The following is a 23286-nucleotide window of genomic DNA, read 5'->3' as shown; positions in this document are numbered from 1 at the left end:
AGGGGGGAGGGGGGGAGGGGGGAGGGGGGAGGGGGGTATCACTTACACGGGATTCATGATATCCTACTGAGTAAAAACAGCAAGCTGAAAAACAATGTACATACAAAATGATGTAATTCTGATAAAAATAAATAAATAAAACTATATTCACATGCATGTAGGTATATATATTTCTGTATGTGCACAAAATGTCTGGAGGGGTACCCAACAAATTATTGGTAGTGGTTACCCCTAGGGAAGTGATCTATTTATTTGGCTTGGGGTGGGTGTTAGATTTCGCTTTTTACTTGATGCACTTTTGAACTTGTTAAATCTTTTAACACAATAATCATATAATCTTTTATAATTAAGAATATATGGAATATGGTTTGATAATGTACTATGGCTATATAAGATGTTACTGTGGGAAACTGAATGAATTCTATGTACTATTTTTGCAATTTCTTATGAGATTAAAATTATTCCAAAATTAAAAGTTAAAATATACGTGAGACAGACTATGTAAAATTGGTGTTATTTCTTTTTAAAATGTTTGATAAATTTTGCCAGTGAAACCATCTGGGCTTGTAGATTTATTTTCCAGGTTTTTTTTTTTCCTTCTCTCTTTTGCTTTATTCTACTTTTTTTAGAGCAGTTGAAGGATCACAAGCAAAATTGAGGGCAAGGCACAGAGAGTTCCCATCCATCCCCTGCCCCCCACATGCACAGCCTCCCCCAGTATCAACATCTGCCACCAGAGTGGTGCATTTGCCACAGACGATGAGCTACACTGACATGTCATCATCACCCAAAGCCCGTATGGTTCACTCGTGTTGTCATACATTCCGTGGGCTTGGACCACCGTATAGTGACATGTATCTGTCATTACGCTCCCATACAGAGTATTTCACTGCCCTAAAAACCCTCTGTGCTCTGCCTATTCATCCCTCCCCTCACCCCCTGAACCCCTGGCAACCACTTATCTTTTTTACTGTCTCCAGAGTTTTCCAGAATAGTTGGAATCAGTAGCCTTTTCAGATTGATTTCTTTCACTGAATAACGTGCATTTAAGATTGTTCCATGCCTTTTCTTGGCTTGGTAACTCATTTCTTTTTAGTGCTAAATAATATTCCATTGTCTCAATGTACCAGTTTATTTATCCATTCAACTACTGAAGGACATCCATCTTGGTTGCTTCCAAGTTTGGGCAATTATGAATAAAGGCCCTATAAACAACCACGTGCAGGTTGCTTTTAAACATCCCTTGGTGAGATAAAACGACACTATGGTATGATTCACACTGGATGCGATGCTCATGCCCAGAACGCAGAACACTCTTGCAACTGAAAGGAGAACTTAAATATCATCCCCTCCAGGGTTTCCCAACTTTTCAGCTGCACAGCTTCCACTCGAGCGAACTCTTTTGAGGAATGTTGAGTGAGAAACTGTGCTGCTGAGGCAGAGGCGGGCCTGCCCTCTGGGCACCCCTTCCTCCCAATGGAGTGGCGTGGCAGACTCTGGAAACCAGTGAAAAAGGCACCCCTCTCCTCCCCAGCGTGGAGGCTCCCCCGCCTCAGTCCTGCCTTCCCCCTCCGGCCCCGACCTTGCTCACTGTGCAGACCGACCTTTCTGACTTTCCAGAATCTAGACTGCTGTCAATTTTTCTTTCAATTTTTAAAACTGCTACCATTTGCGTGACATCTGGGGGAGGAGAGTCATCTTCACCTGATGACTGGTCATGCATACTGATCTAGAAAATCCTCCACCGCAAGTAAATGCTCCCTGGCTAGAAACCCTCTCCAGCCTCAGGGCGCAGAGGCCCGCCCCACCCTTCTGCCCCTGCTGTGGTGCCTTCCTCCTTCAGTCTCCCCTGTGGTCTCCTCACTCTGCCTTTCCCTGTGGGCTTTGAGTTCCTCGAGGGTCTGTCCTAGGCCTTCTTTGCATTTTTCGGTTCTCCATACAGGGCAATTGTTGTACCAATGACTTCCAAATTTCTACTTCCAGACTAGCCCTTTCTAAAAGTGCCAGTCCTACACATCCAAATGTTCCCTGGACACCATCCCTCGGATCTCCCAGAGGCGCCTCACGCTCAACAGGTATGAAGCAGACATGTTCTTTCTATGTCCCACATCTGCAGTGAAGAGACCCATCATCTCCCCGGCATTCATTTCAGAAACTCGGGAGTCATCCTAGAGCCCCCCGATGAGGAGTCATCCTCCAACGTGCACCTCTTCACACCAAGGCTGCTGCTTCTATTTCAGAGCATTCTCCCCAGCCCACTGGCTCAGCCTCCACCCAGGCCAGCATGGTCTCCTGCCCTGGAGTACGGCAACATGCTCTTTAATGTTTCTGCTCCCAATGTCACACTCATCCAAACCACTCTCTACATGCCACCAGAAAAAGCATTCTAAATCTGAGAGAGAGAGAAGTAAAGAGAGACAGACAGAGATCACACCGGAATATTTCAATTGCTGCTTAATAGCTTAAAACCCTGCCGGCTCCATCATTTATTAAGGAAGACCTGCTTAAAATAAAGCACCCAAGGGTAACCACTCCCTCAGTCCTTTTTTAAAAACAGAAAATTGGCCATCTCTCTTTTCAAGATTTTGTGGGTTCTTGAACGCACACACTCATTTTAATCTTCTCCCCACTGTTGAGAGCTGGGGTAGAAGACTGCATAACGTATACGTTGATGGCATTACTCTTTTTTAATACAATGCCTTTAGCAGACCATACACTTTGCTGTGTTGTCTAATGCAACAGCCACTAGCCATATGTGGCTATTTTAATTTTCATTAATTAACAGTAAATTAAATGACTATTTAGTTCCCCAGGCCCACCAGCCACATTTCAACTGTTTAATGCCACAAGAGGCCAGTGGCTACCACATCGGACAGCACAAAACACTTCCACCACCACAGAAAGTTCTACTGTGCCTGTCACCTCACATCCACAACACCCACCTGGCTGTAGGCAGCATGTGAGTTTGTTCCAACACTGGTCTAGACGCCAGAGTCTGGTCCAAACTCCTCTCTGGCATGCATAAATCCTCCCATGAGCGAGCCCCGTCCTGCCAACCTGCTCTCCCACCTCCGGCCGGGGGGACACTGTCTGGACCCCCAGCCCACTCAGCTCTGGCTCATCTCCTCTGTCCAGCACGTTCTTCCCCGTTCTGCTCCATCCTCCTCACACGTGCCTTCAAAACAAAGCTGGAAGAAACGTTATCTCCTGCTTGCCCAGCCCTGACAATCACTCCCCTTTAGCGCCGACTGGGTCCTGCACACACTGCACCATACTGCCAGTTTACGTGTCTGCCAGCCCCACTAGGTCATGAGTCTTTTTACTCAGTCTGCTGAAGGTTGCTGAAAGACAGGATGACACGCTGAGGGTCTTGGTCTGCTCGGGCTGCTCTACCAAAATGCCACAGGCTGGGTGGTCTAAACTACGGTTCTGGAGGCTGGACGTCTGAGATCCAAGTGTCGCAGCAGGGCTGGTCCCTCCTGCGGCCTCTCTCCTCATGTGCAGACAACCACCCACCTGGGTCCTCACGTAGTCTTTCCTCTGTGTGTGCATGTCTCTCTCTCTCTTATAAGGACACCGCTCCTATGGGATTAAGGACCCACCCTTAGGACCTCATCTAACCTTAACCACCTCCTTAAAGGAATATAGTCACACTGGGGGTTAGGGCTTCAACATATGAATTTTGGGGGACACAGTTCAGTCCATAGCACCAAGATTATCTGACGATGAGATGAGAATCTCTATTTCTATAACATTTCTATAACCTTCATTTCAAAACGATCCTAGTTTTAGTGTTTCCTAGCTGTTTCCTGAAAAGGCTAATCCTTAGCCTCCTTCATCTTTAGAGGGAACCTAAGGACACAAACCCATGAGTTACGGAGGAACTTACTAGGACATGCTCTTTTGAGTTGCCTGTTTTCAACAAGCATAAGCATGGCTTTTGACGTTTCAGATACTCAGTTTAAAGGTTCTTTACCAAAGACCCTGTGGAAAATTTCTGAAGTCTGAAAGGGAATAAAAGTTCTTTCTCTGTTTCCAAAATGGTAGCCTTAAATCACGAATAGTCAGTGTAGACTGAAGGAACAGGATTTCTATTCTTTCCTTACGGCTGAATGACACAAAGCCAAGTCTGAATGGAAACCCCTGCGTGATCACTGTCCTCCAGCGATTACTTGAAGTGCTGCCCCAAGAATCCAGGAACTCTCAAAACACAGGCCATTCATTTCCTGTGTGAAAAGTGGGAAGGGAGCCCTTGGGGGGGCATCACTCCAAAAGATTCTTCATCAACAGATGACAGAGCTAACAATTTTTAGGTGTTTCCTTCCCTGACCACAGAGGTTTTTCTTTGCCAAATAGTACATAACTTCCTAGTCATTTTAATACAAAAGTACAACACCAGAAATGTTAGATAACTTAAGGGTATAAAGACTGATCCACAAGGATTATGCTGGTCTCACTCAGAAGCAAGCTCACTGCAAACAAAATGCTACAGGAAGAGTCCGTCTTAAGGATGCACCAGCAGTACGTTTCCCACTCCCACCACCCTGCTTCCTTCCCCCGCTTTCCTCGGCCGTGTCATAGCAGAGTGACCAAATGCTTTGTAGGCGTTGATTTTATATTAAATAAATGGTGTGTATCATGTCAGTTAAAAGATGAAAGAGAGATGTGTCTTCAAAATTACAAGTCTCTGCGACTTTGCATCTAAAACGACGGAGCACTCACCCTGGAGCCCAACGATGACACCTGCGGGGACGCCCCGTGGGGGTGCGGCCGCATCGGTGGGCAGGGACTGCACCCCCGGCTCCCGCTCCATGAGGACTCTTCCCCCCAGCAGACCAGTGCCCCCGCCCTGGGCTCTTTTCAGACTCTAAGTCCTGAATGTATACTGATCTCACTTTGCGAGACTGAAGGTCAAAGGAGGGCAGGGAACTGAATGACCACGGAGGCTGCCACGAGTGCACGACTCAGACCCCCACGCCTGGGCTGAGGCCTGTGCCAGGCAGCTGCCCCCAGAAGGGCACTGTGCCCCGACACACCCGCTCCTTCCTGCCCGCCAGCCGAGGAAAGGGCCTGGCCAGACTGGCCAGTGCCGAGCAGGACGGCAGTCGCTCTCCCCCAGGTGCTGCAACCGCCGAGGGGGAGACGGGACCCTCACCTCTCCATCCTGCGTCCTGGCCCGTGTGTCACGCGGGAAGCATTTACTGCACAGGGTGGCAGGCACACCCCTCCAAGGCATCCCAACACGGCGGAACGATGGAGCAGACTGGCTGGTGTCCCCACCCTCACTCACCTCGCCACTCTCTGCCTTTAGCCTCATCCTAGGCAACCAGTTCATTGCGGGGACACAGACCCGGCACGAGGCACCTGTCAGACCACGGCCCTCCTCCACGGAGCTGCACCCCCAGGATAAACACTGATCCTGTGGAGGCATGAGGGCCCTGGGGAATGTCCTCCAGCCGCTGCCCGCCCCCCTCTGCTCCCCCCCCAACACACACACACACACACACACACACACACACACACACACACACGATGGTCCTCACCTGCCCTGGGAGACCTTCCTTGCCCCGCTGGTGAGAACTGCAGCCTCCCCGTCCCCTCCCATCTCACAGGGCACACGCAGCAGATCCTGGCGCTCAGTCCTGACTCCTGGCCACCCTCCGGCGACACCGACAGCGACGCCCGCCCGCAGTCCTGCTCCGGACCCGCCTCAGATCCAGCCGCGTCTCAGCCCCGCAGCGCCTGCCCCGCATCCGAGCACGTGCAGCCCCACAGCGCCTGCCCCGCGCTGGCCTCTGGCTCACTCTCCCTCCCCCCAGCAGCCAGGGAGTCTTCAAGGGCACCAGTGGTCAGAGCAGCAAGAGCTCCGGTGGCTCCTCACCACCCTCGCGCAAAAGCCCAGGGCCCAGCACACCGCCGGGCCGGCCGTCTAGCAGGGCCCGCCCCTCGCGCCATGACTCAGCGGGCTCCCTCCTCTGCGGCCCCGCCCGGCCAGCCGCCAGCCTCGACTGCTCCCTCCCCGGCCACAGGGACGCCTCCTCCTGACCCCCAGTGTAAGGTTACCTCCCCAAAGTCCCGACCTCCCTTTGTCTGCCAGGTGTTAACGGAAGGCAAACGGACAGAGCAAATGGCGCCTTTCTTGACGACAGAGCCTGAAGTGCAACAGGTCAATGGCCACGGCAGATACATCAGCGGCTCTGGTGCCTGGGACGCCGAGGAGGGCAAGGTGGGCTCGGCCCCTGCTCTCGTGAAGCATCACGATGGCCACCTAAGCCAGAGCCGCCCACGGCCAAGAGAGTCCTGAGAAGAGCAAATAGCTCAGTTCAGTACACGCTGACCACCAACTACGTGCCCGGTACAACCTCGAAGGGCAGACCATCGACGAGGGAGACACACACGTAAACCAGAACACCAAATAAACCAGCCTTCCCAACACGGGTCTAAACCGGTGACCCTGTAGGCAGTTCAGGTCCTCCAAGAAGCACACATCATGACAGGATCAGACGCGAAGAGATTTAGGTGGGAAAATGGGGAGGGCCCCGGAGGAGGCTGGCGAGCCGTCGGATGCGACTGCAGAAGGAAGAAGAACGGCAGGCGGGTCGGGCAGGAAAAGTCCTAGACTCCAGGCAGCCCCAGGAAAGTTTCAGGCCACGTGAGGTCCTTGAGCCAAGGTCCCTGTCGGGAGTCACAGCCTCCCAGGCATGCGGCAGCTGCTGTAGTCCTGCGGCAGGAGTCGTGACCTCAGTTGTGGTCAGTGTGGACCCGGACCCCAGCAGGGGAGGCCCAGGGGGACCACGGCCACTGCGGCGCCAGATTAGACTGGAGTCTTGGAGCTCCACCCGGCGGGGCTGGACTCCTAGCGCACTCACTCATCTCAGCCTCTTTTCCTCCGAGGAGTTCAGAGCAACAAAGACCACATCCTGGTTGAATGGCTCCCCGAGGCACAGGTCAGTCCTCCCAGGGCTTCACTGAATCTGAAAAACTATTATCAAAAAGTTAAGTATTCAAGCCAATTACGGAGGATTCTTGATTTAAAACTGAGAATAAGCACCACGCGTGGGTCGCTCTTCTATTAATTCAGCAAGTGCTCAGTAAAACGCCTAAAATGTGCTAGGTGCTGAGGACATGGCGATGGGCAGATCCAACTTCCTCTGGAATTGCTCCCTATGAAGTGGCAAAGAAAAGCCAAACAAACAATAAACACAGAATTGGATAAATCTGTAAGAATGACACAGTAAGTGCTAAGGGACAAAAAGAGGAGGCACCTAAATTTTGAGCGGGCTGTTCTCAGAGGAAGGCAGAGCTTCAAAGAGAAAGTGAAGTTTCAACTTAAGTCTTAAAACGAAGGAAGGAATTCAACACGTACAGAGAGTTGGCAATGAACAGCATGCGCAAAGTTTTACGATATTAATGGAAATCCTAGTATTGATATTCTTTAAAAAATTTATAAATCAAAATTCTTTAAAAAGACAACTGCACTAGGATGATTTACTATAGAAAGAAAAAAATTCTAAAGGGAATACACCTGAATCATGATAATGGATTCTGCGTAACGTGGGATGGACGTACAAGCAGCTAGTCAGTAAGTACAATTTTTAAAGATTTTCAAACATATGCTTTATAAATTGAAACATCTGACTGCCCTTAAAAATATAAACAGAAATCACATTATACAGGCAACAGCTAAAAAAATGTTACACAAAGTAAAAGAAAAATACCTGTTGACATCTAGGTATCTCCTTAAAAGCTCTGTTAGTGTTACGTGGTCTGGTAGTTCTCAAAGGTGTTGCCCTCAAGAACCCTTCACACTCTTAAAAATTATTGAGGATCCCAAAGAGCTGTTGTTTCTTTGTGAGTTATCAATGCTTACCATATTCACAATTAAAACTATGCAATTTTTTAACATTTAATTAATTTAAAAAATTTTATAATAAACCCACCATGTTAACATAAGTAATATTTTAAATTAAAAAAAATAGATTTCCAAAGCATTTAGTGAGTACAGGTATTGTTTTACTTTTACAAGCATCCTTAATATCTGGCTTCTTAGAAGACAAGTGGATTCTCATACCTGCTTCAGCATTCGGCTGGCTGCAGGGTATGTGGTTAAGTCTACGAAGCAAATCCTGTCTATGAAGTCTATGCAGCAAAGCCTCACACACACATGGGTTAGAAAAGGGAGGAGTATTTCAGTAGACTTTTCAGATCACTGTGGACATTCTGCTTTGATACCACACCAAAACTAGGCAAGTGGTAGTTTCTTAAACGACAGTTGCAATGTAGAATCTAAAACCTTGTCAATGAACTTTTCATACTGCAACTTTTCGTTGCAATCCATTGGTATATCTTTGAATGGATCTTTTACCCATGCACGAATTTGTAACATGATACACTGTTCATCTGGAAAATGCTGGTTCACAGAATTACACAGCTCTTCCTAACGTTGACACATTTCACTACATAATATCAATAACTCACATTCATTAATATTGCCACTGATCCCATCAAAAAAAGTCTTTAAGTACTGAGAGGCTGTCAAGCTCACGGTAGCAGATAAAAGTTTTAAATTTTTATATTTTTGCTTGAAAGCACAAATATTATCATTGGCTACAATTTCTGACAATTGTTCTTCATTTCTCAGAAAACGTCCACCAAATACCCAACTCTGAATAACTGTAGCTTGTCTGTCACTCACTTTTTCAAGTAAAAATCACGCTCCACAACAAACGTGGCCCGTTTGTTCTGCAGCTCAAACTGCACAACAGAGCCGTTCACAGGCTCTGGACCTCTCAGCGTGGCAGATGTGCTTTACGTGCACCTCCCATTCCTCACGAGGAGACCAGAACAAGTACTCAGGGTTGAGATTTAAGAAAGTTAACTGTTACTGCTTCAGCAAGAAAGGATATGTCTAAGTCAAAGTGGCACTGTTTCTACTGCAAGTGGGGAGGTAGTGAAGAATGCACACTGACTGTCAGTGTGATTTGGGGCCCTTGCCTCACAGTTTCTGCCAAGGCACCAGTAGTTTTATCCATCACTGCTCCTGCACCATCAGTGCGAACATGGAAAACAGAAAGGACGTCTTAGTATTATTATAAAAAATAGTTTTCCCTCATAGGCCCCCAGCAACGGTCTTAGGGAGCCTGAGAGGTGTGTGAACCACTGTATGGGAACCACTGGCAGATTATTTCTAGAAGAAAACACAAGAAATGGACACCACAGGCCACGTCTGGGAAGACGCCAGAGGTAGAGGGATGCTCACTCCGGCCTACGTTTCCTTTAAACTGTTTCATTTCTCTGCAGTGTGTATCTGCATTCCTGTTTTAATACACACTGTGCAAAGCCTTATGATCAATGGAGAAACCAAGCTAAACCTGACCACTACAGCCAAAACATTACCTAGCACCCATCAGGTACTGAATAATTACTGAATAAATGAATATATATAAATAACAAACACAAAAAAACAAAAGGTGGCAAGAACTCCTAAAGAGGGGGCAAGGTGATGAGAATTCTGAGAAAGGAGCCTCATCAGAGACGATCGGGAAAGGGTCACATAAGACACTTGGGCTGGGCTTTGACAGATGAATGGAATTTGGACATGAGAACTTTAGTATACCACTGAATATTTAGGAAGCACAACAAATGTTTATCGATGTGAAGGCAATGTCAGGCTGTCATTTTGAAAACTAAGAATTATCAATATATCACAAGTTTTAGAAATTAAAGACATTTAATGAGGAAAAACGCTTTTTGTGAAAAGAAGTCCCTTCCTCTACATCCACAAATGGAGCTTTTCCCCTTTCTGGTCGACTCCATCCAGGCTGGAGCCCCTGCACTATCAAACCGCATGAAAATAAGAAACAGACTAAAGTTAAAGCTACAGAATAGACCTGTTAACCAGAATGAAAAAACAGGAGTGGGACAAATGTAACCTATTGTGTAGGAATTTCCTCTCTAAACCTCTGCAGGCAACTAAAACAAACTTCACACCATCACCCTTGGTTTTTTGTGGGGTTTTTTTTTCAGGTTTACAAAAAATTTATTTGAAACAACAGAGATTTCCCACACATCCCCTACTGTTTACATCTTCTATTACCGTGGTACATACGTTCCAATTGATGAATAAAATTGATACGTTATTATAACTAAAGTCCGCAGCTAACATCAGGGCTCACTCTTTGTGTTGTACAATCTCTGGGTTTGGACAAACGTAGAATGACTTGTATCTACCATTACTGTATTGTACAGAATAGTTACACTGCCCTAAAGATCCCCTGTGTTCCACCTATTCACCCTGTCATCCTCGTCTTTAAAGCAGTTCAGCAGCACCAGCCCCAAGATACTGTACAGTACCAAAATTAGTTGTGAGGCATATCGAAAGTAATTTCAGACAGTAACAGGCAACACATAAGTGTTTGGGAATTAATTCTTTAAAAAAAAAAATCAAGATTATACCTCTAATAACCTCATTTTCATCCACAGACATTCTGATATGCTTTGAGGAGCAACATACATGAATTCTTCTGAGTATGTTCACGGGGTGGGGGGGGCTTCCAAGAAGAGTGAGGCTCTGTGTACCTCCACCCGTCACCCTCAACTTCATTTGAAGAAGACCCCTAAGTCAAGACAGGCAAAACAGCCAGGAAAGCTAGGGAGCAAGACCACGGCTGTGCCTATTTCCCTCTGGAATGAGAAAGTCCACAAGCCTGCTCTATGGGGAGAAATGAGTGCATCCAAAGACCAGAACCATCCCTGAGGATGAACCCGTTTCAACAATCAGTGAGAATCCAGTGAGGATGCTGGAGAACAAGGCCACGTGCGAGTTATGAATAAAGGCAGGGGCGTACTTCCTACTAGTCAAGGCTGGGTGCGGGCCGAGGGGACGTCGTGCAGGCTTCTCCAGGTACCCCGGTATCAGTCACTGTCCCCGTCTCCACATGGGCAGCGTTTTGTCTGTGCTAAGCTCCCTCCAACCTGCCTCTACGATGTCATCTCGAAGTTTTAAGCTACTCCTCGTTCAGACAAATGTGAGCGCCATGAAGGCACCCTATTCCGACTTGACTTTATTCTAACTTAGAAGTTTCTCTCAAACAGTGGGGGGCGGGGGGAGAGACACAGCACGTAGGGCAAAGGGAGACCCACTTTCTACTTCTACTTGATGAAATATAAAAATGATAATGACAACGACACGAACTTTGGTTGCTTTAGGAGTGTGCTTCATTAATAACACCTTCCTTTAATTACGTACATAAAACCTTACCGGTGTGGGCGTGGGACAGAGGCCAGGGCTCCTGCCTCCTTGGCTGCACCGCACTCTGCTGTCCCTTCCCCTCAACACTGTCTTCTCCTTCCTCAGCCTAAGCTACGTTTCCAGGTTCCTATCCGCATATGCGTAATCTTGTACCCTTCACCCAACTGTACATCCTCTACATGTGTCTAAAATGACAGCAGCATAAAACGATTCAATAGAGAAGCATTTCTTTTGTTGAAGTACTTGTCTTTATGTGTGTTCTGTCACACAAATCATGAAGCTCTCAATCTTGTCTACCCGTCAACTCCTAGAAAGAACTTCAACATCCGACCACAAAACAACAAGGAATTGAGAAAATAACTAATACACTGGAGCAGAAATTAGGAGCAATCTGCAAAAACATATTTGAAATTGTGTAAAATCTAAACGGCATCTGTATGATTTCTCCCTCGATGAAGAACTATAACAAACTCAGGACAGTAGTTACTATCAGAACCATTCCTAATCTGAGTTTTTCAGATTTTCCAGGAGCATCTAATGACCAAGAATTCTCAAATCCACCCTTTTCCAATTGCACTTCCATTAAAAAAAAAAATGCCACATGTCACAGAACGTTTAAAAATTTGGATGTTGAATTCAAAGCGGTTGCATGTAAATGCTGTATTACCTGTAAAACATAACGACGGAACCTACCTCCCGAAGGCTGGTGAGCAGTCAGTACAGTCCGGGGCATATTTATTAAGACAGTGGTAACAAGTCACTACCCCAACCGGAGCGAAACTTGAACTGGGTTCAGACTATGGAGAAAATGGCTGCTGACGGTTGAAAAAGCATTTAGTTGCTTCTCTTCAAGGGCTACGAGGCCTCCCTGATCCCGGACAAGAACTAACTCTGTGCACCGACAGCCACGCGGAGTTCAGGACACGAGCCTTGGGGTAACAGACGGAGGGATAACGCCACCCACGCCTCTGAGGCCTAATCACTCAGTCTATTTTAAACAAGCAACCACTTACTGAATATGCTTTTTTAATTTTTAAAAGTTCCCTAAAAGGGGCTAAACAACCTCGTTCGAAGTGTTCAGTGCTTTGCACCTGCTAAGGCATTAGGCTCATACGGGCGCCGAGAGGCAGGTGCTGCAACCACCCCGTCTCAGAGGAAGAAACCGAGGCACGCGGGGCTGCAGCCGGCGCGGCTGCCAGGGCGCTGACCCGCAGCCCTCGGCTGGGACAGCCCGCTCGGACAGAACGGTCATCCCCGTCCAGGTTCCCGCGCCTTAGGCCAAACCACCCAAAGCGCGGCCACCCGCCGGAAGCCGGACGGGGGTCGGGGCTCGGGTGTGAGGGCCGGGCGGGGCTCTGGGAGGAGGGCCGGGCGGGGGTCCCAGGCGCCGGGCCGCTCACCTTCCGACAGCTCCAGCTCCAGCTCGGCCAGGCTCTCCCGCACCTCGGCGGGTAACGGCACCGCCTCCAGCGGGCACCCGCGCTCGGCCATGGCCCCGCCGAAGGACGGCCGGTCGGCCGGCTCAAGCCGGGCGGGGTCGGGGTCTGGGTCGGGGGTCGGGCCGCTCCGAGCCGAGGCGGCGGCACTGGCAGCGGCTACGTCGCTCCCCTCTGCCCGGCGACCCGCATCGGCCCGTGGGGATCGCAGGCGGCGTGCAGGGGCGCGGCCCCGGCGGCTCCACAGAGGCGCGGGCACGAGCGCGGACGGCTCCTCCGGCGCCGCCACCGCCCCGCGCGCCCCCGACCGCCCGGCCGGCCTTGTACGGAGCGCGCGTGCGCGGCGGGGAGGGCGAGACGGGGAGCGCGGCGAGCCGCCTGCCAGGTGGGAGGCCGGGCCCGCCCAGCAACACCAGAGGCTCGCTCCCATTGGCCGCGAGGACGCGGCGAGGCCGCTCCGGGCTCCCATTGGGAGAGCGGGGAGAGCGTCACTCCCGAGAGGCTCTGCGCGGAAGGCTTGGATCGCCGATAGGCCGGAACGCGGGCTCGCCTCTCAGCGCGTTCACTTCAGTGTTGGGGTTGCGGGCGCGAGACGCCCCTTACCCCCGGTATTGGGGTCCGCGACCTCAGGCGAGCGTCGGTCCACGGCGACCCCGCAGGTCCTGGTCTGGTGTCCGCGGGGACGCTGAGGCTTCGGGGTGCGCTGGGGCGGGCGGGGGGCGTCCACACGCTTTCTCCCCAGTACGCGTGGGCCTCATGCGCGGGGCTTTTCACGACTCTCGGGAGTGAGCTGGACACCCTGGGCACCTTTGGACGTCCTTCGTAGACGCGCTGTGACGTGTGTGTTAGCCCATGTGCTTTTCAAAACAGCCTTGGAAGGAGCTCCAGCAGCCATTTCAGACCGTGGGGTGACCTTGGGAAGTGCGAGGACAGACATGAGGGAACTACAGACGTCCGGAGCCTGGGGGCTGGTGGAGCTGAACTGAGACACCCCCCCCCCCCCACACACACACACAAGCACACACACACCCCAAGAATTCTGAGCTGATCCCCAGTGTCGGCGGGAAGCGTGTCTGCCGGGTGGGACGGTGGACTGTAGTGGACGCGAATACCCGCCCCTGTCCGCAGAGGGCCACCTTCCTAGGTCGTATCCTTCTTGAGGTGACTGAGCCGGCCTGGCCATTGGGCCCAGCACAGAAGGCCTCTGAGAAGCAGTGCCTGCTCCAGAGCACGACAGGCTGCCGACAGCTTAGCTGGGCCCGCATGGCCCTCTCCTTCCTAGGCTCAACCCTGTCTCCTTCCCCTTCCTTTCACAGGTGTTGATGTCATATAAACCTGTACCCCAAACTCTCTCTCACCGTCTGCTTCTGGAGAAACCATCCTGCAACAGTTGGTACCTGGGGTTTAGATGGCAGGTGATAAGATGGGGTGAATCACTCACCACTTGTGGTGGAACACTCACAGCCCCTGGCAGAAAGTGATCTAATTGTTAACCTTCCACCCGTGTAGAAGAGTGAACCAGAGAAGTGAAATGAATACCCTAGAAGCCTTTTACATATGATGGAAATATTAGCTATAAGGAAGGGTACTGGAATTGGGTAGCTATTCCTTAACACTACTGATGCCCTTAAGAGAAAAAATGGACAGTGGATGGCTACCAACAGACCATTGAAAGCCATGGAGTCTCTTCGGTTGCCTGCAAAAAAACCTCATCTCCTGCACTGAGACAATAAAGACAAGGGCCAGGCTCAAGAATTAATATCTCAAAGATGGTAAACACCCAGTCAAGGCAGCTCTGTTATGCTAAGTTTGGGGCCCTGGTTGGGAAAATCTGGGCCCATGACACATGTCAAAGAGATCTCATATCTGGGTAGGTGCCCTCAAAGCTTTTGACCACTCCCCACCCCCAAGACTGCCTTGAACCTCTGGAGTCTGCCCATGTGGCTCACCTTTCCAAACCAACCTAGCACTCCTTTCCCCAACCTATTGGACACTAGGCATAGAATTATGGTTATTTCTCAGCATAATTCAGGTGGACTATAGCCCCCTCCCCCTCAAAAGAACATTTAGTTTGCTAGGGCTGCAGTAACAAAGTACCACAGACTGGGTGGCTTAACAGAAATTTATCTCACAGTTCTGGGGGCTGGAAGTCAGAACAAGGTTACCAGGCTGTGAAGGAAGGATCTTCCATCCCTGTCTGCTAGCTTCTGGTGGTTTGCTGGCAACCTTTGGTGCCACTTGGCTTGTAGATGCATCATGCCCATCTCTGCTTTCGTGTTCACATGCCTTTCTCCCTATATGTGTGTCTGTTTCTGTGTCCAAATCCCCTGTTTTTAAGGACACCAGTCATTGGATTAGGACCTACCCTAATTAATTCATCTTAATTTGATCATCTGTAAAGACCCTATTTCCAAATAAGGTTACACTCACGGGTACCGGGGGATTAGGACTTCAACATCTTTTGCAGGGACACAGTTCAACCCGTTACAGGTTGTGAGAACCAGCCAACTGCCAGGAGCTAGGGAAGTTTGTGTGGGGCTGGATTATAAGTGTGCTTGATGAGTGGTGGTCCCCAGCAAACTTGTTTAATTCACCAGCATGACCCCTGCAGAAATCAGGAGAGAACTGGAGCATAAAATGGGGTAGAAGACTATTATGATCAATCTTCTAAGATATGGGATTTAACGCCCAGGCAAGGACTGGTAGCAAACTCCCTGAAAGGATGCTCCTAAAATGATGCTGGATTTATTGCTGTATAACAAATTACTACACACTTGGTGGCTTGAAACAAGAATCATTTATTATCTCTTTAGGTTACTGTGGGTCAGGGGATAGTGGAGATGGCTTGTCTCTGTTCGACAGCATCTGGGGCCTCAGCTGGAGCAGCCTGAAGGCCAGGGGTTGGAATGATCTGAAGGTTCATTTACTCACGTGTCTGACAGTTGATGCAGGAGCCTGGATTGGGGGTGTCAGCCAGCATACCCACACATGGCCACTCCCTGTGGCCTAGGCGTCCCCACAATGTAATGGCTGGATTCCAAGGGCAGTTGTCCAAAGACAAAGGAAAGCCATGGCCTTTTTGTGAACTGGCCTCAGGAGTCATATACCATCACTTCCGCCACTCCCTAGCTGTTAGTGAATCTCACCTGTATTCAGGGGAGAGGCATCAGACTCCTTTCAAAGGGAGAAACTTCAGAATTTGCAGATATATTTTAAAAACACTACATGTAGAAAAATCTATGGCCCACAGTAAGCAAAGTTGAAATGACAATTGCTACAGGGGACTGATAGAAAGGAGTCCAAGGGTCAGCGATGTGGGTGTGCTGAAATTTAAATACTCTGTGCTTCCTGAAGACCCACCAGATGATTATATTCCACATAAAGGCACAAATAACAAATTTTTACAGAAGTCCAAAGAAACAGACTGATGAAAGGGGTACTGACGTCACTAGTCAACGGTGGCTCACCTTTTAGGTGAGAGCTGACAGTAGGAAAGGCTACTCCAGAACAGCACTGGGGACGACAGGATCCTAAAACAGAAGAGGCCAGGAAGCAGGACGGAACTGACAGAAGTCCGAGTATCACAAATTACAACGGCCGGCAAGGTGTGCATGGCAGCCAAGGGAGCCTGAGCTGCAGAGAGCTGCAGAAATGCTTCATAAAACACAGCATCCCTAGAGGCAAAATAGATGGGCAGTTGAAGGTACTACCAGCAGAAAAAAGTCAAGAATGGATGCCTAGGAAAATCAAGCTGGTTGCCCAATATAAAAAAATCAGGATCCCACAGCCAGTTTCTGGACCTGAGCCAGTTTTCAGACATGGAACTGAAGAGGTGGCCAAATACCAAGAAGGACCCTGCGATATACCACAAGTATACACAGAAATGAATCCCAAAGGCCTTTCCTTTGGTGACTACACCCGGGGAAAAGTGGGTAGCCAAACATTTTGAAGACTGATGGACACAAGGTCTGAACTGACTTTGACATCTAGACCCCTGGATCATCACGGCTCCCCTGTCAGCGTGGCTCATGTGGTGCCCAGATCATTAATGGAGTCCTGCCCAAGGTCCAGCTTACAGTAGGTCCACTGGGTCTGTGAACCTGCTTGGTGGTCATTTCCCTGTCCCAAAGTGAATAATTGGCATTGACGTACTTAGCAATTAACATTACTCTCATTTTGGGTCCCTGACTGATGGAGTTAGAGCTATCACTATAGGAAAAGCCAAGTGGAAACCTCTAAAACTGATCTATTCCTATCAGGATCATAAAACAACATCACATTTGGGGGTGGGAGGGATAGCAGAGATGGGTGCCACTTTTAAGGATCTAAAGCATGGTGGTCCCCAAAACCTTTACTTCACCAGCATGATCCCTGCAGAAATCAGAAGGATCCTGAAGGATGAGGGTATACTGCAAACTCAGTAGCAGCCCTGAGAGTAGTCTCTGTGTCAGATGTGGTAGGTGGAGGCTAATCCAGTGTGTTCTTTTCTGTCCCTATCAGAAAAGAGGATCAGAAACATTTCACATTCACGTGGAACAAAGATGCAGTTTTGCCTGAAGCCTATGTTACTTCTCTTGCCCTCTCATAGTCCAAAGACTTCACCATCCTGAAGAACATCACGTTGTTCCATTACATCAATAACATTATAAAGATGCTGGAGACATTGGTAAGATACAGGTGCTCCAGAGAGTAGTAGATAAACCCTATGAAGCTTCAGGGACCTGCTACACTTACAATATTTTTAGTGATCCAGTGGTCGGTGGTGCCCTAAGGCATCCCTTCCAACAGAAAAAGACAATTGTTGCATCATGCACCTTCAACCATTTTTTTAATAAAGGAAGACACTGTTGGGCCTCTTCAAGTTCTGCAAGCAGCATATTCCACGCCTATAAATACTGCTCTGGCCCAAATACTGGTTGACTTGGAAGACTTCCAGGTTTGAGAAGAGCCCAAAAAAGGAAAAGTTTCTGTCACAGGTCAAGGCTGTGGTGCAAGCAGTTCTGCTGCCTGGGCCATACGGTCTAGCAGGTGGTATTGGTGGTGGGGAACAATGCAATGTGGAGTTTCTGGCACATCTCAGCAGGAGATTCACAAAGCAGGAACCCTAGGTTCTGTGATGCCACTTGAAGCAGAGAATTATATATGTCTTTTTTGGGGGAAAAAACCATCTTGGTGTGCTTCTGCGCTCTGACAGAGATGGAACATCTGACCTTGGGACACCAAGTGACCCCGCAGACAGGACAGTGCTTTGTGAGGTGGGTTCTGCCAAACTCACCAAGTCATCAGGTCGGTTTGGCCCAGAAACAGTCCATCACCAGGTGGAAGGAAGGAGTACATTCAAGACTGAGCATGAGACTGTTCAGAGGTCACAAGGGAGTGCAAAATAGGTGGCCCAGACCCACATGGCATCCACTGCTGTTGCATCAGAGCCTCTCTGTTCCTTCGCATCTATGACCGTGTGGGGAAGCCTTCAGGGCAAGTTGACAGAGGTGGAAACATCCTGAGCCTGGTTCACAGATAGCTTGGCTTGGCATGTGAGTTCAAAATGGAAGTGTACAGCAGCTACATTACAGCCTCACTCAGGGCTGGCCCTGACAGACAGTGGTTAAGGGTATACCCTCCCCGTAGGCAGAGCTCCTAGTCATTCCCTTTTCTGCGTAAGGAGTGGCCCAAGGTGAGAATATATATGGACACACGGGCAGTGATGGATGGCCTGTGTGACTGGCTAAGGGTTTGGAAGGAAAATAACTGGAAAACTTGGGACAAGGAAAGCATGTGGGAAGACATACTGGGATAGGCGCCAAGCAGGATGGTCTTGGTATAAAATGCCCACCAAAGAGCACCCATGAAAGTAATAAACCACCAAGCAGACAGAACGATTCAGCCAGTTGACCCTGGACAGCATCTCTTACTTGGCAACCCCCGTACTGGCATGATGGGTACAAGAACAGAGGGACCAAAGTAATGAGGTTGGAGGCTACTCGTGGGCCCAAAGCTGATCTAACCACTAGCTGACACTGAAGGTCTAACCTGCCAGCGGGAGACCAACGCTGAGCTCTGAATGTGGCTCCTTCCACTGAGAAGGCCAACCAGCCAAGTTTGCTGTATTGGAACTCTTCCATCCTGGAAGGGCCAGGAGTTTGTTTTCACAGAAATAGACTCATATTCCATATATAGGCTTGACTTCCTGCCCACAAGTGTCAGCCAACAGGGGCTTATGGAGTGGTAGTTCCTCTGGCACAGGATCCCACGTGGCATCATATCAAACGTGGGATTCACTTTATGGCCAAGGAAGTGCACAGCAAGGAGTGCAATGACCACGGGATCTGCTGCCTGACAGAGCACTGGGACAGTCAGCTAAAGGCGCAGCTCAAGTGCCAAACTGGAGGTAATGTTCTGCAAAGATGGGGTGCCATTCAAGACCTATATATGGCACTGTGTCCCCAACAAGGAAGATACCTGAATCTGAAACCCAAGGGGTGGAAACAGGAGTGGTCCCGCTTAACCATCACCCCCAATGATCCACTGGGGAACTTTGTGCTTCCTGTCCTCCCAAGTTTAGATTCTGCAGGGTTAGAGGTCCTGGTCCCCAAAAGGGACACTCCCTGGGGAACACACCAAGTGTTCCACTGGATTATAAACTATGGATAATGTCTGGGAACCTTGGGTTCCTGCGTCTAAGAACCAGCAGGTGATAGGAGAAGTCACTGTCTTGGTGATAGAGAGGGTAGGGCTGCTCCTACACTCACTGCACAACGGGGAAGAATGTGTAGAACCTGAGTGACCCACAGGGGTGCGGCTCCGTCCTCCTTTGCTTATCTGCGATTGAGAAACTAGAGAATCCAACTTGCACACGCAGTGGAAGACTCTGCCTCTTGATTTTCAGACCCCTGCAGTCTGGCTGTAAGGGAAGTACATGATACACGTGCTCCTAGTTTAAGGCATACACCAGTTTGCAACATTGCATCCAACTTGAAAGACTGATTTCCAAGCTGGCACTGACAGAGAGCCTTCAGCCAGGCATTCCACTCTTCAGCCCAGACAGCTGCTTCCAGCTGCTGGGACACATGATGTTGGTTCGTAAACTGGCCCCTATACGTGAGGGCAAGGAGAGACCAAAGAGACACAGACACTCCAGATCAGCAGGTTTAATAAGCAGGGAACTTACGAGGTTTGTCCTGGCGGCCAGAAGACGAATAGATCTCTGCACCCGCCCGCCAGAATCTTACGAGCTTACACAGAGGCCTTGACTGGGTTCAGTCGTGCACACCTTCCAGATGGTCTCCACACCACCTTGCTCTCTCAAGGCTGCATTCTTGGGGCAGCTGCCAGTGTGGGGAGGGCAATGCACAACCCAAGGGTGGGGAGCAGGCGGGGAGCCTCTGATGGCCCAGGGCCAGCTCACAGGTCAACCAGCGGTCATGTCCTCTCGATGACCTCCTCCAACATGGTAAGACCAGTGGATTCTACGTGTGAACTCATCCTGCACTTTCATCGCTTTAAAATAATGCCTGCTGCCAAGAGGCAGTGTCACGCAGAGCTACAGCCACGAACAAGACGTCTCCAAGGGCACAGAGAGTAGTGTTGGCAGATGCACTGCAGACAGGGAAGCCAAAGTCGCACCTGGAGTGTGTCTGTTCCTGGCGGGACCAACCACTGCATCCTCTGTGATGGAGGAACCAGCTCGCCACATCGAGGTCTCAGCCCTGGCCTCTGCGGTTGGCAGTTCAGGCACTGAGAAGTGGGAGAAGCCAGGAAGCCTTGGTGAGAGGAGGTCTTGTTGCTAACCAGTGCAAGTCTCTTTCCTGCCACCTAAGGAAAGAGGCTGAGTGACACCCATGATCAAGTCATCCTGTCCACTGGACCGCACTTCCGCAGTGGGTGCCCTGAGGGAGGAAGGTCTTCTCACATACCCGTCCTGTAGATGACCTTGACACCACTTTGCAGTCTTTCTGCCGTCAAGTATTGACCAGCTGGACAGTCAATGACCCATAAGAATGCTTATGGATCAGGAACCCAGGTCAGCTCTCTTTCCACATGGAATGGAGCACCAGTGTACTATCCGAAGTTTGCCAGCTGGAAATCTTCCAAACCCCGTAAGTGTGTGTGGCAACTGTCTACTTCTGGCTGAGGCCAGCACACTGTGCAGATCCAGCTGCAGAACAAACTTGTGCTTCTTCCTGTTCTGCCAGCTGGTCATAGGAACGTCCCACAAGACCACAGACGTGGCTGAGACAGTGAAACAGAAGATTCAGCACCATGAGTCTGACTGCCGACCATGTCATTTACGTATGCCTTCTGGATCTTTTCACGCCCAGCTCTGTGTGCACCTGTGATGGACAAAACTCCTACGCTGAAATCCTGCCCACAAGGGGATGGCATGGGAGGTAGAAGCTCTGGGAAGCAGATGAGGCTGTGAGGGTGCAGCCCTCCCTTACGGATGGGGTTAGTGCCCTTAAAAGAGCCACGAGTGCTTGCTCCCCCCCTCTGCTCTCCACCACGTAAAGATGCAAGGAATAATCAGCCGTCTGCAACCCAGGAGAGGCCCTCGTGAGAACCCCACCCTGCCGGCCCCCGGATCTTGAACTTCCAGCCTCCAGAACTGTGAGACACACATTTCTGTTGGTTATAAGCCACCCAGTTTACGGCATTACGTTACAGCAGCCCAAGCTAAGGCCATACTGTTTCTGGTTCTCAATGGAATGCTGCTGTTTACATCCAGTTTCATTATTTGTTGTACTTCTCTGGCTACTTTGGGATAAACTCTTGATATGGGCCCAGAAGTGATGGCATCTGTCCCAGGTGCAATCATAAAAGGTTTTACATTTAGGCTCCCTTATCGTTTTTTTCTCAATACCAATTAGATAATCAATTCGCTTTCAACTGGCAGGGACAACTTCTCTACCTTACCTTAGGGTCTTTGTTTAGACATCGTAATATCATTTTGATGCATTAAAGACATCATGGTAATTGGTTCTCATGAGCAGGAAGAAGTACCCTAGATGCCTTGAATGGTGAGAGCTGAATTCCATGAAAAATCAGTGGTCTGTAGACTATCATGGTCTCCCTTCGAAAGTGAAAGACAAGCAGCTACGCCTTGCACTGCCCACAACTAAGAAAGGCCCAGGCTTGGCGTGTGTGGACTTTGATATGACCACATCTGGGTGTGCTGCTCCCATCTACTGACTGAGGAAGCCGTAGGCTGTTGGTTTCGCGAGACCTGGACAAGGACCTGCAGCTCTGATACTCGGGACAAGTTTGTAGCCAGCCAGGCAGAAGTGTGGGCAGCCTGGGGACTCCACTGATGGCCTCTGTCTAACGTGGCTGTCTTCTGGGACTGAGTCCTTTTTCTTTTTTTTTTAAATTAATTAATTTATTTATGTATTTATTTTTGGCTGAGTTGGGTTCTTGTTGCTGCCCGCGGGCATTCTCTACTTGCGGCAAATGGGGGCTACTCTTCCTTGCGGTGTTTGGGCTTCTCACTGCGGTGGCTTCCCTTGTTTGGAAGCAGGGGCTCTAGGCGTGCGGGCTTCGGTAGTTGTGGCTTGCGGGCTCAGTAGTTGTGGCTCTCAGGCTCTAGGGTGCAGGCTCAGTAGTTGTGGCTCACGGGCTTAGTTGCTCCACAGCATGTGGGATCTTCCTGGACCGGGGCTGAACCCGTGTCCCCTGCATTGGCAGGCGGATTCTTAACCACTGCGCCACCAGGGAAGCCCCTGGGACTGAGTCCTTAGCGTGAAGTTTCTGTGCTGACCCCAGGTAGTGTCAGAATTGAACTGTAGGACACTCGTGGTGATGGAGAGGAGGTGGTGAATGATGAGATAAGACTCAAGCAGGTCAGGTCAGGAAGGCAAAAGTAAACTCCAAGAACAGATGGCCAGGGTTCCCAGAAAATTTCTCCCTCTGAGTTGTCCTTGTGCCCTGTCTACTCCTGTTCTGCATATGGACTTGCGGCCCCTGCCCAGAACCCATCTGGGGACTGCCCAAATTACTTACTCACCATCGCTGCTTCTGACCAGAAAACGCCTCTCGTGGCGAAAGCGCGGCACTAGGCTTACGACCATGGGATTCCCTGACGTCAACCCAGAAGCAGCTCAGCTACTGACAGTGGGAAGGCTGCCCTGCTGCAGACCCACTTATGGCCATTTCTCCCACAGCCAGAATACATCAGCCTGGGGCCATCAGAAGATGGGAAGAGCCCCTCTTACTGCTACGCCAGATAACCCTGGAGGAATTTTTGCTTTCCATCCTATGACCCTGGGCTCTGCTGTCCCGGGGGTGTGGGGAGGCTGCTGCCACCGGTGACAGTGGTCCCCCTCTGAACCAGCAGGGATGGTGGGACTGATCCCAATTACTGAGGGGGAGCCTGGAGGCCGGCACAACTCGAGGACAGTAAAACCTGTATCTGTACCTGACGTCTTCACTGGGCATCTCCTCGTACTTAGTACTTCCAGGTTCGACTGTAAAAGAAGGAAATGAAGTCCTCTAAAAACAAGACTGTTAAGGTCTCAAGTCTTTCAGAAAGGAAAGTGAGGCCCAGAAAACCAGGCCTACATGGTAGAAGGAAGACTCATTGAAACAGGGGCACAGCCCTGTTTAATG

The 23286-nt window shown here is 49.7% G+C and overlaps 1 protein-coding gene across 1 annotated transcript; it reads right to left on the bottom strand.

Moving 5' to 3' along the window:
- Positions 1-6882: 6882 nt before the first annotated feature.
- LOC114485590 (translation initiation factor IF-2-like) lies at positions 6883-13117 on the bottom strand. The gene is made up of 2 exons (XM_055083647.1): positions 12652-13117; positions 6883-6982 (listed from the first exon to the last, which is right to left on the bottom strand). Exons 1-2 carry the CDS (start codon positions 13115-13117, stop codon positions 6966-6968), a joined length of 483 nt encoding a protein of 160 aa, XP_054939622.1. The 3' UTR covers positions 6883-6965.
- Between the last annotated feature and the right edge of the window lie 10169 nt (positions 13118-23286).

Source organism: Physeter macrocephalus, unplaced genomic scaffold (assembly GCF_002837175.3).
Source record: "Physeter macrocephalus isolate SW-GA unplaced genomic scaffold, ASM283717v5 random_1381, whole genome shotgun sequence".
In the NCBI taxonomy this organism is placed as follows: domain Eukaryota; kingdom Metazoa; phylum Chordata; class Mammalia; order Artiodactyla; family Physeteridae; genus Physeter; species Physeter macrocephalus.
The sequence above is the reverse complement of the archived record's forward strand: the minus strand, read 5'-3'. Positions and strand labels throughout refer to the sequence as shown.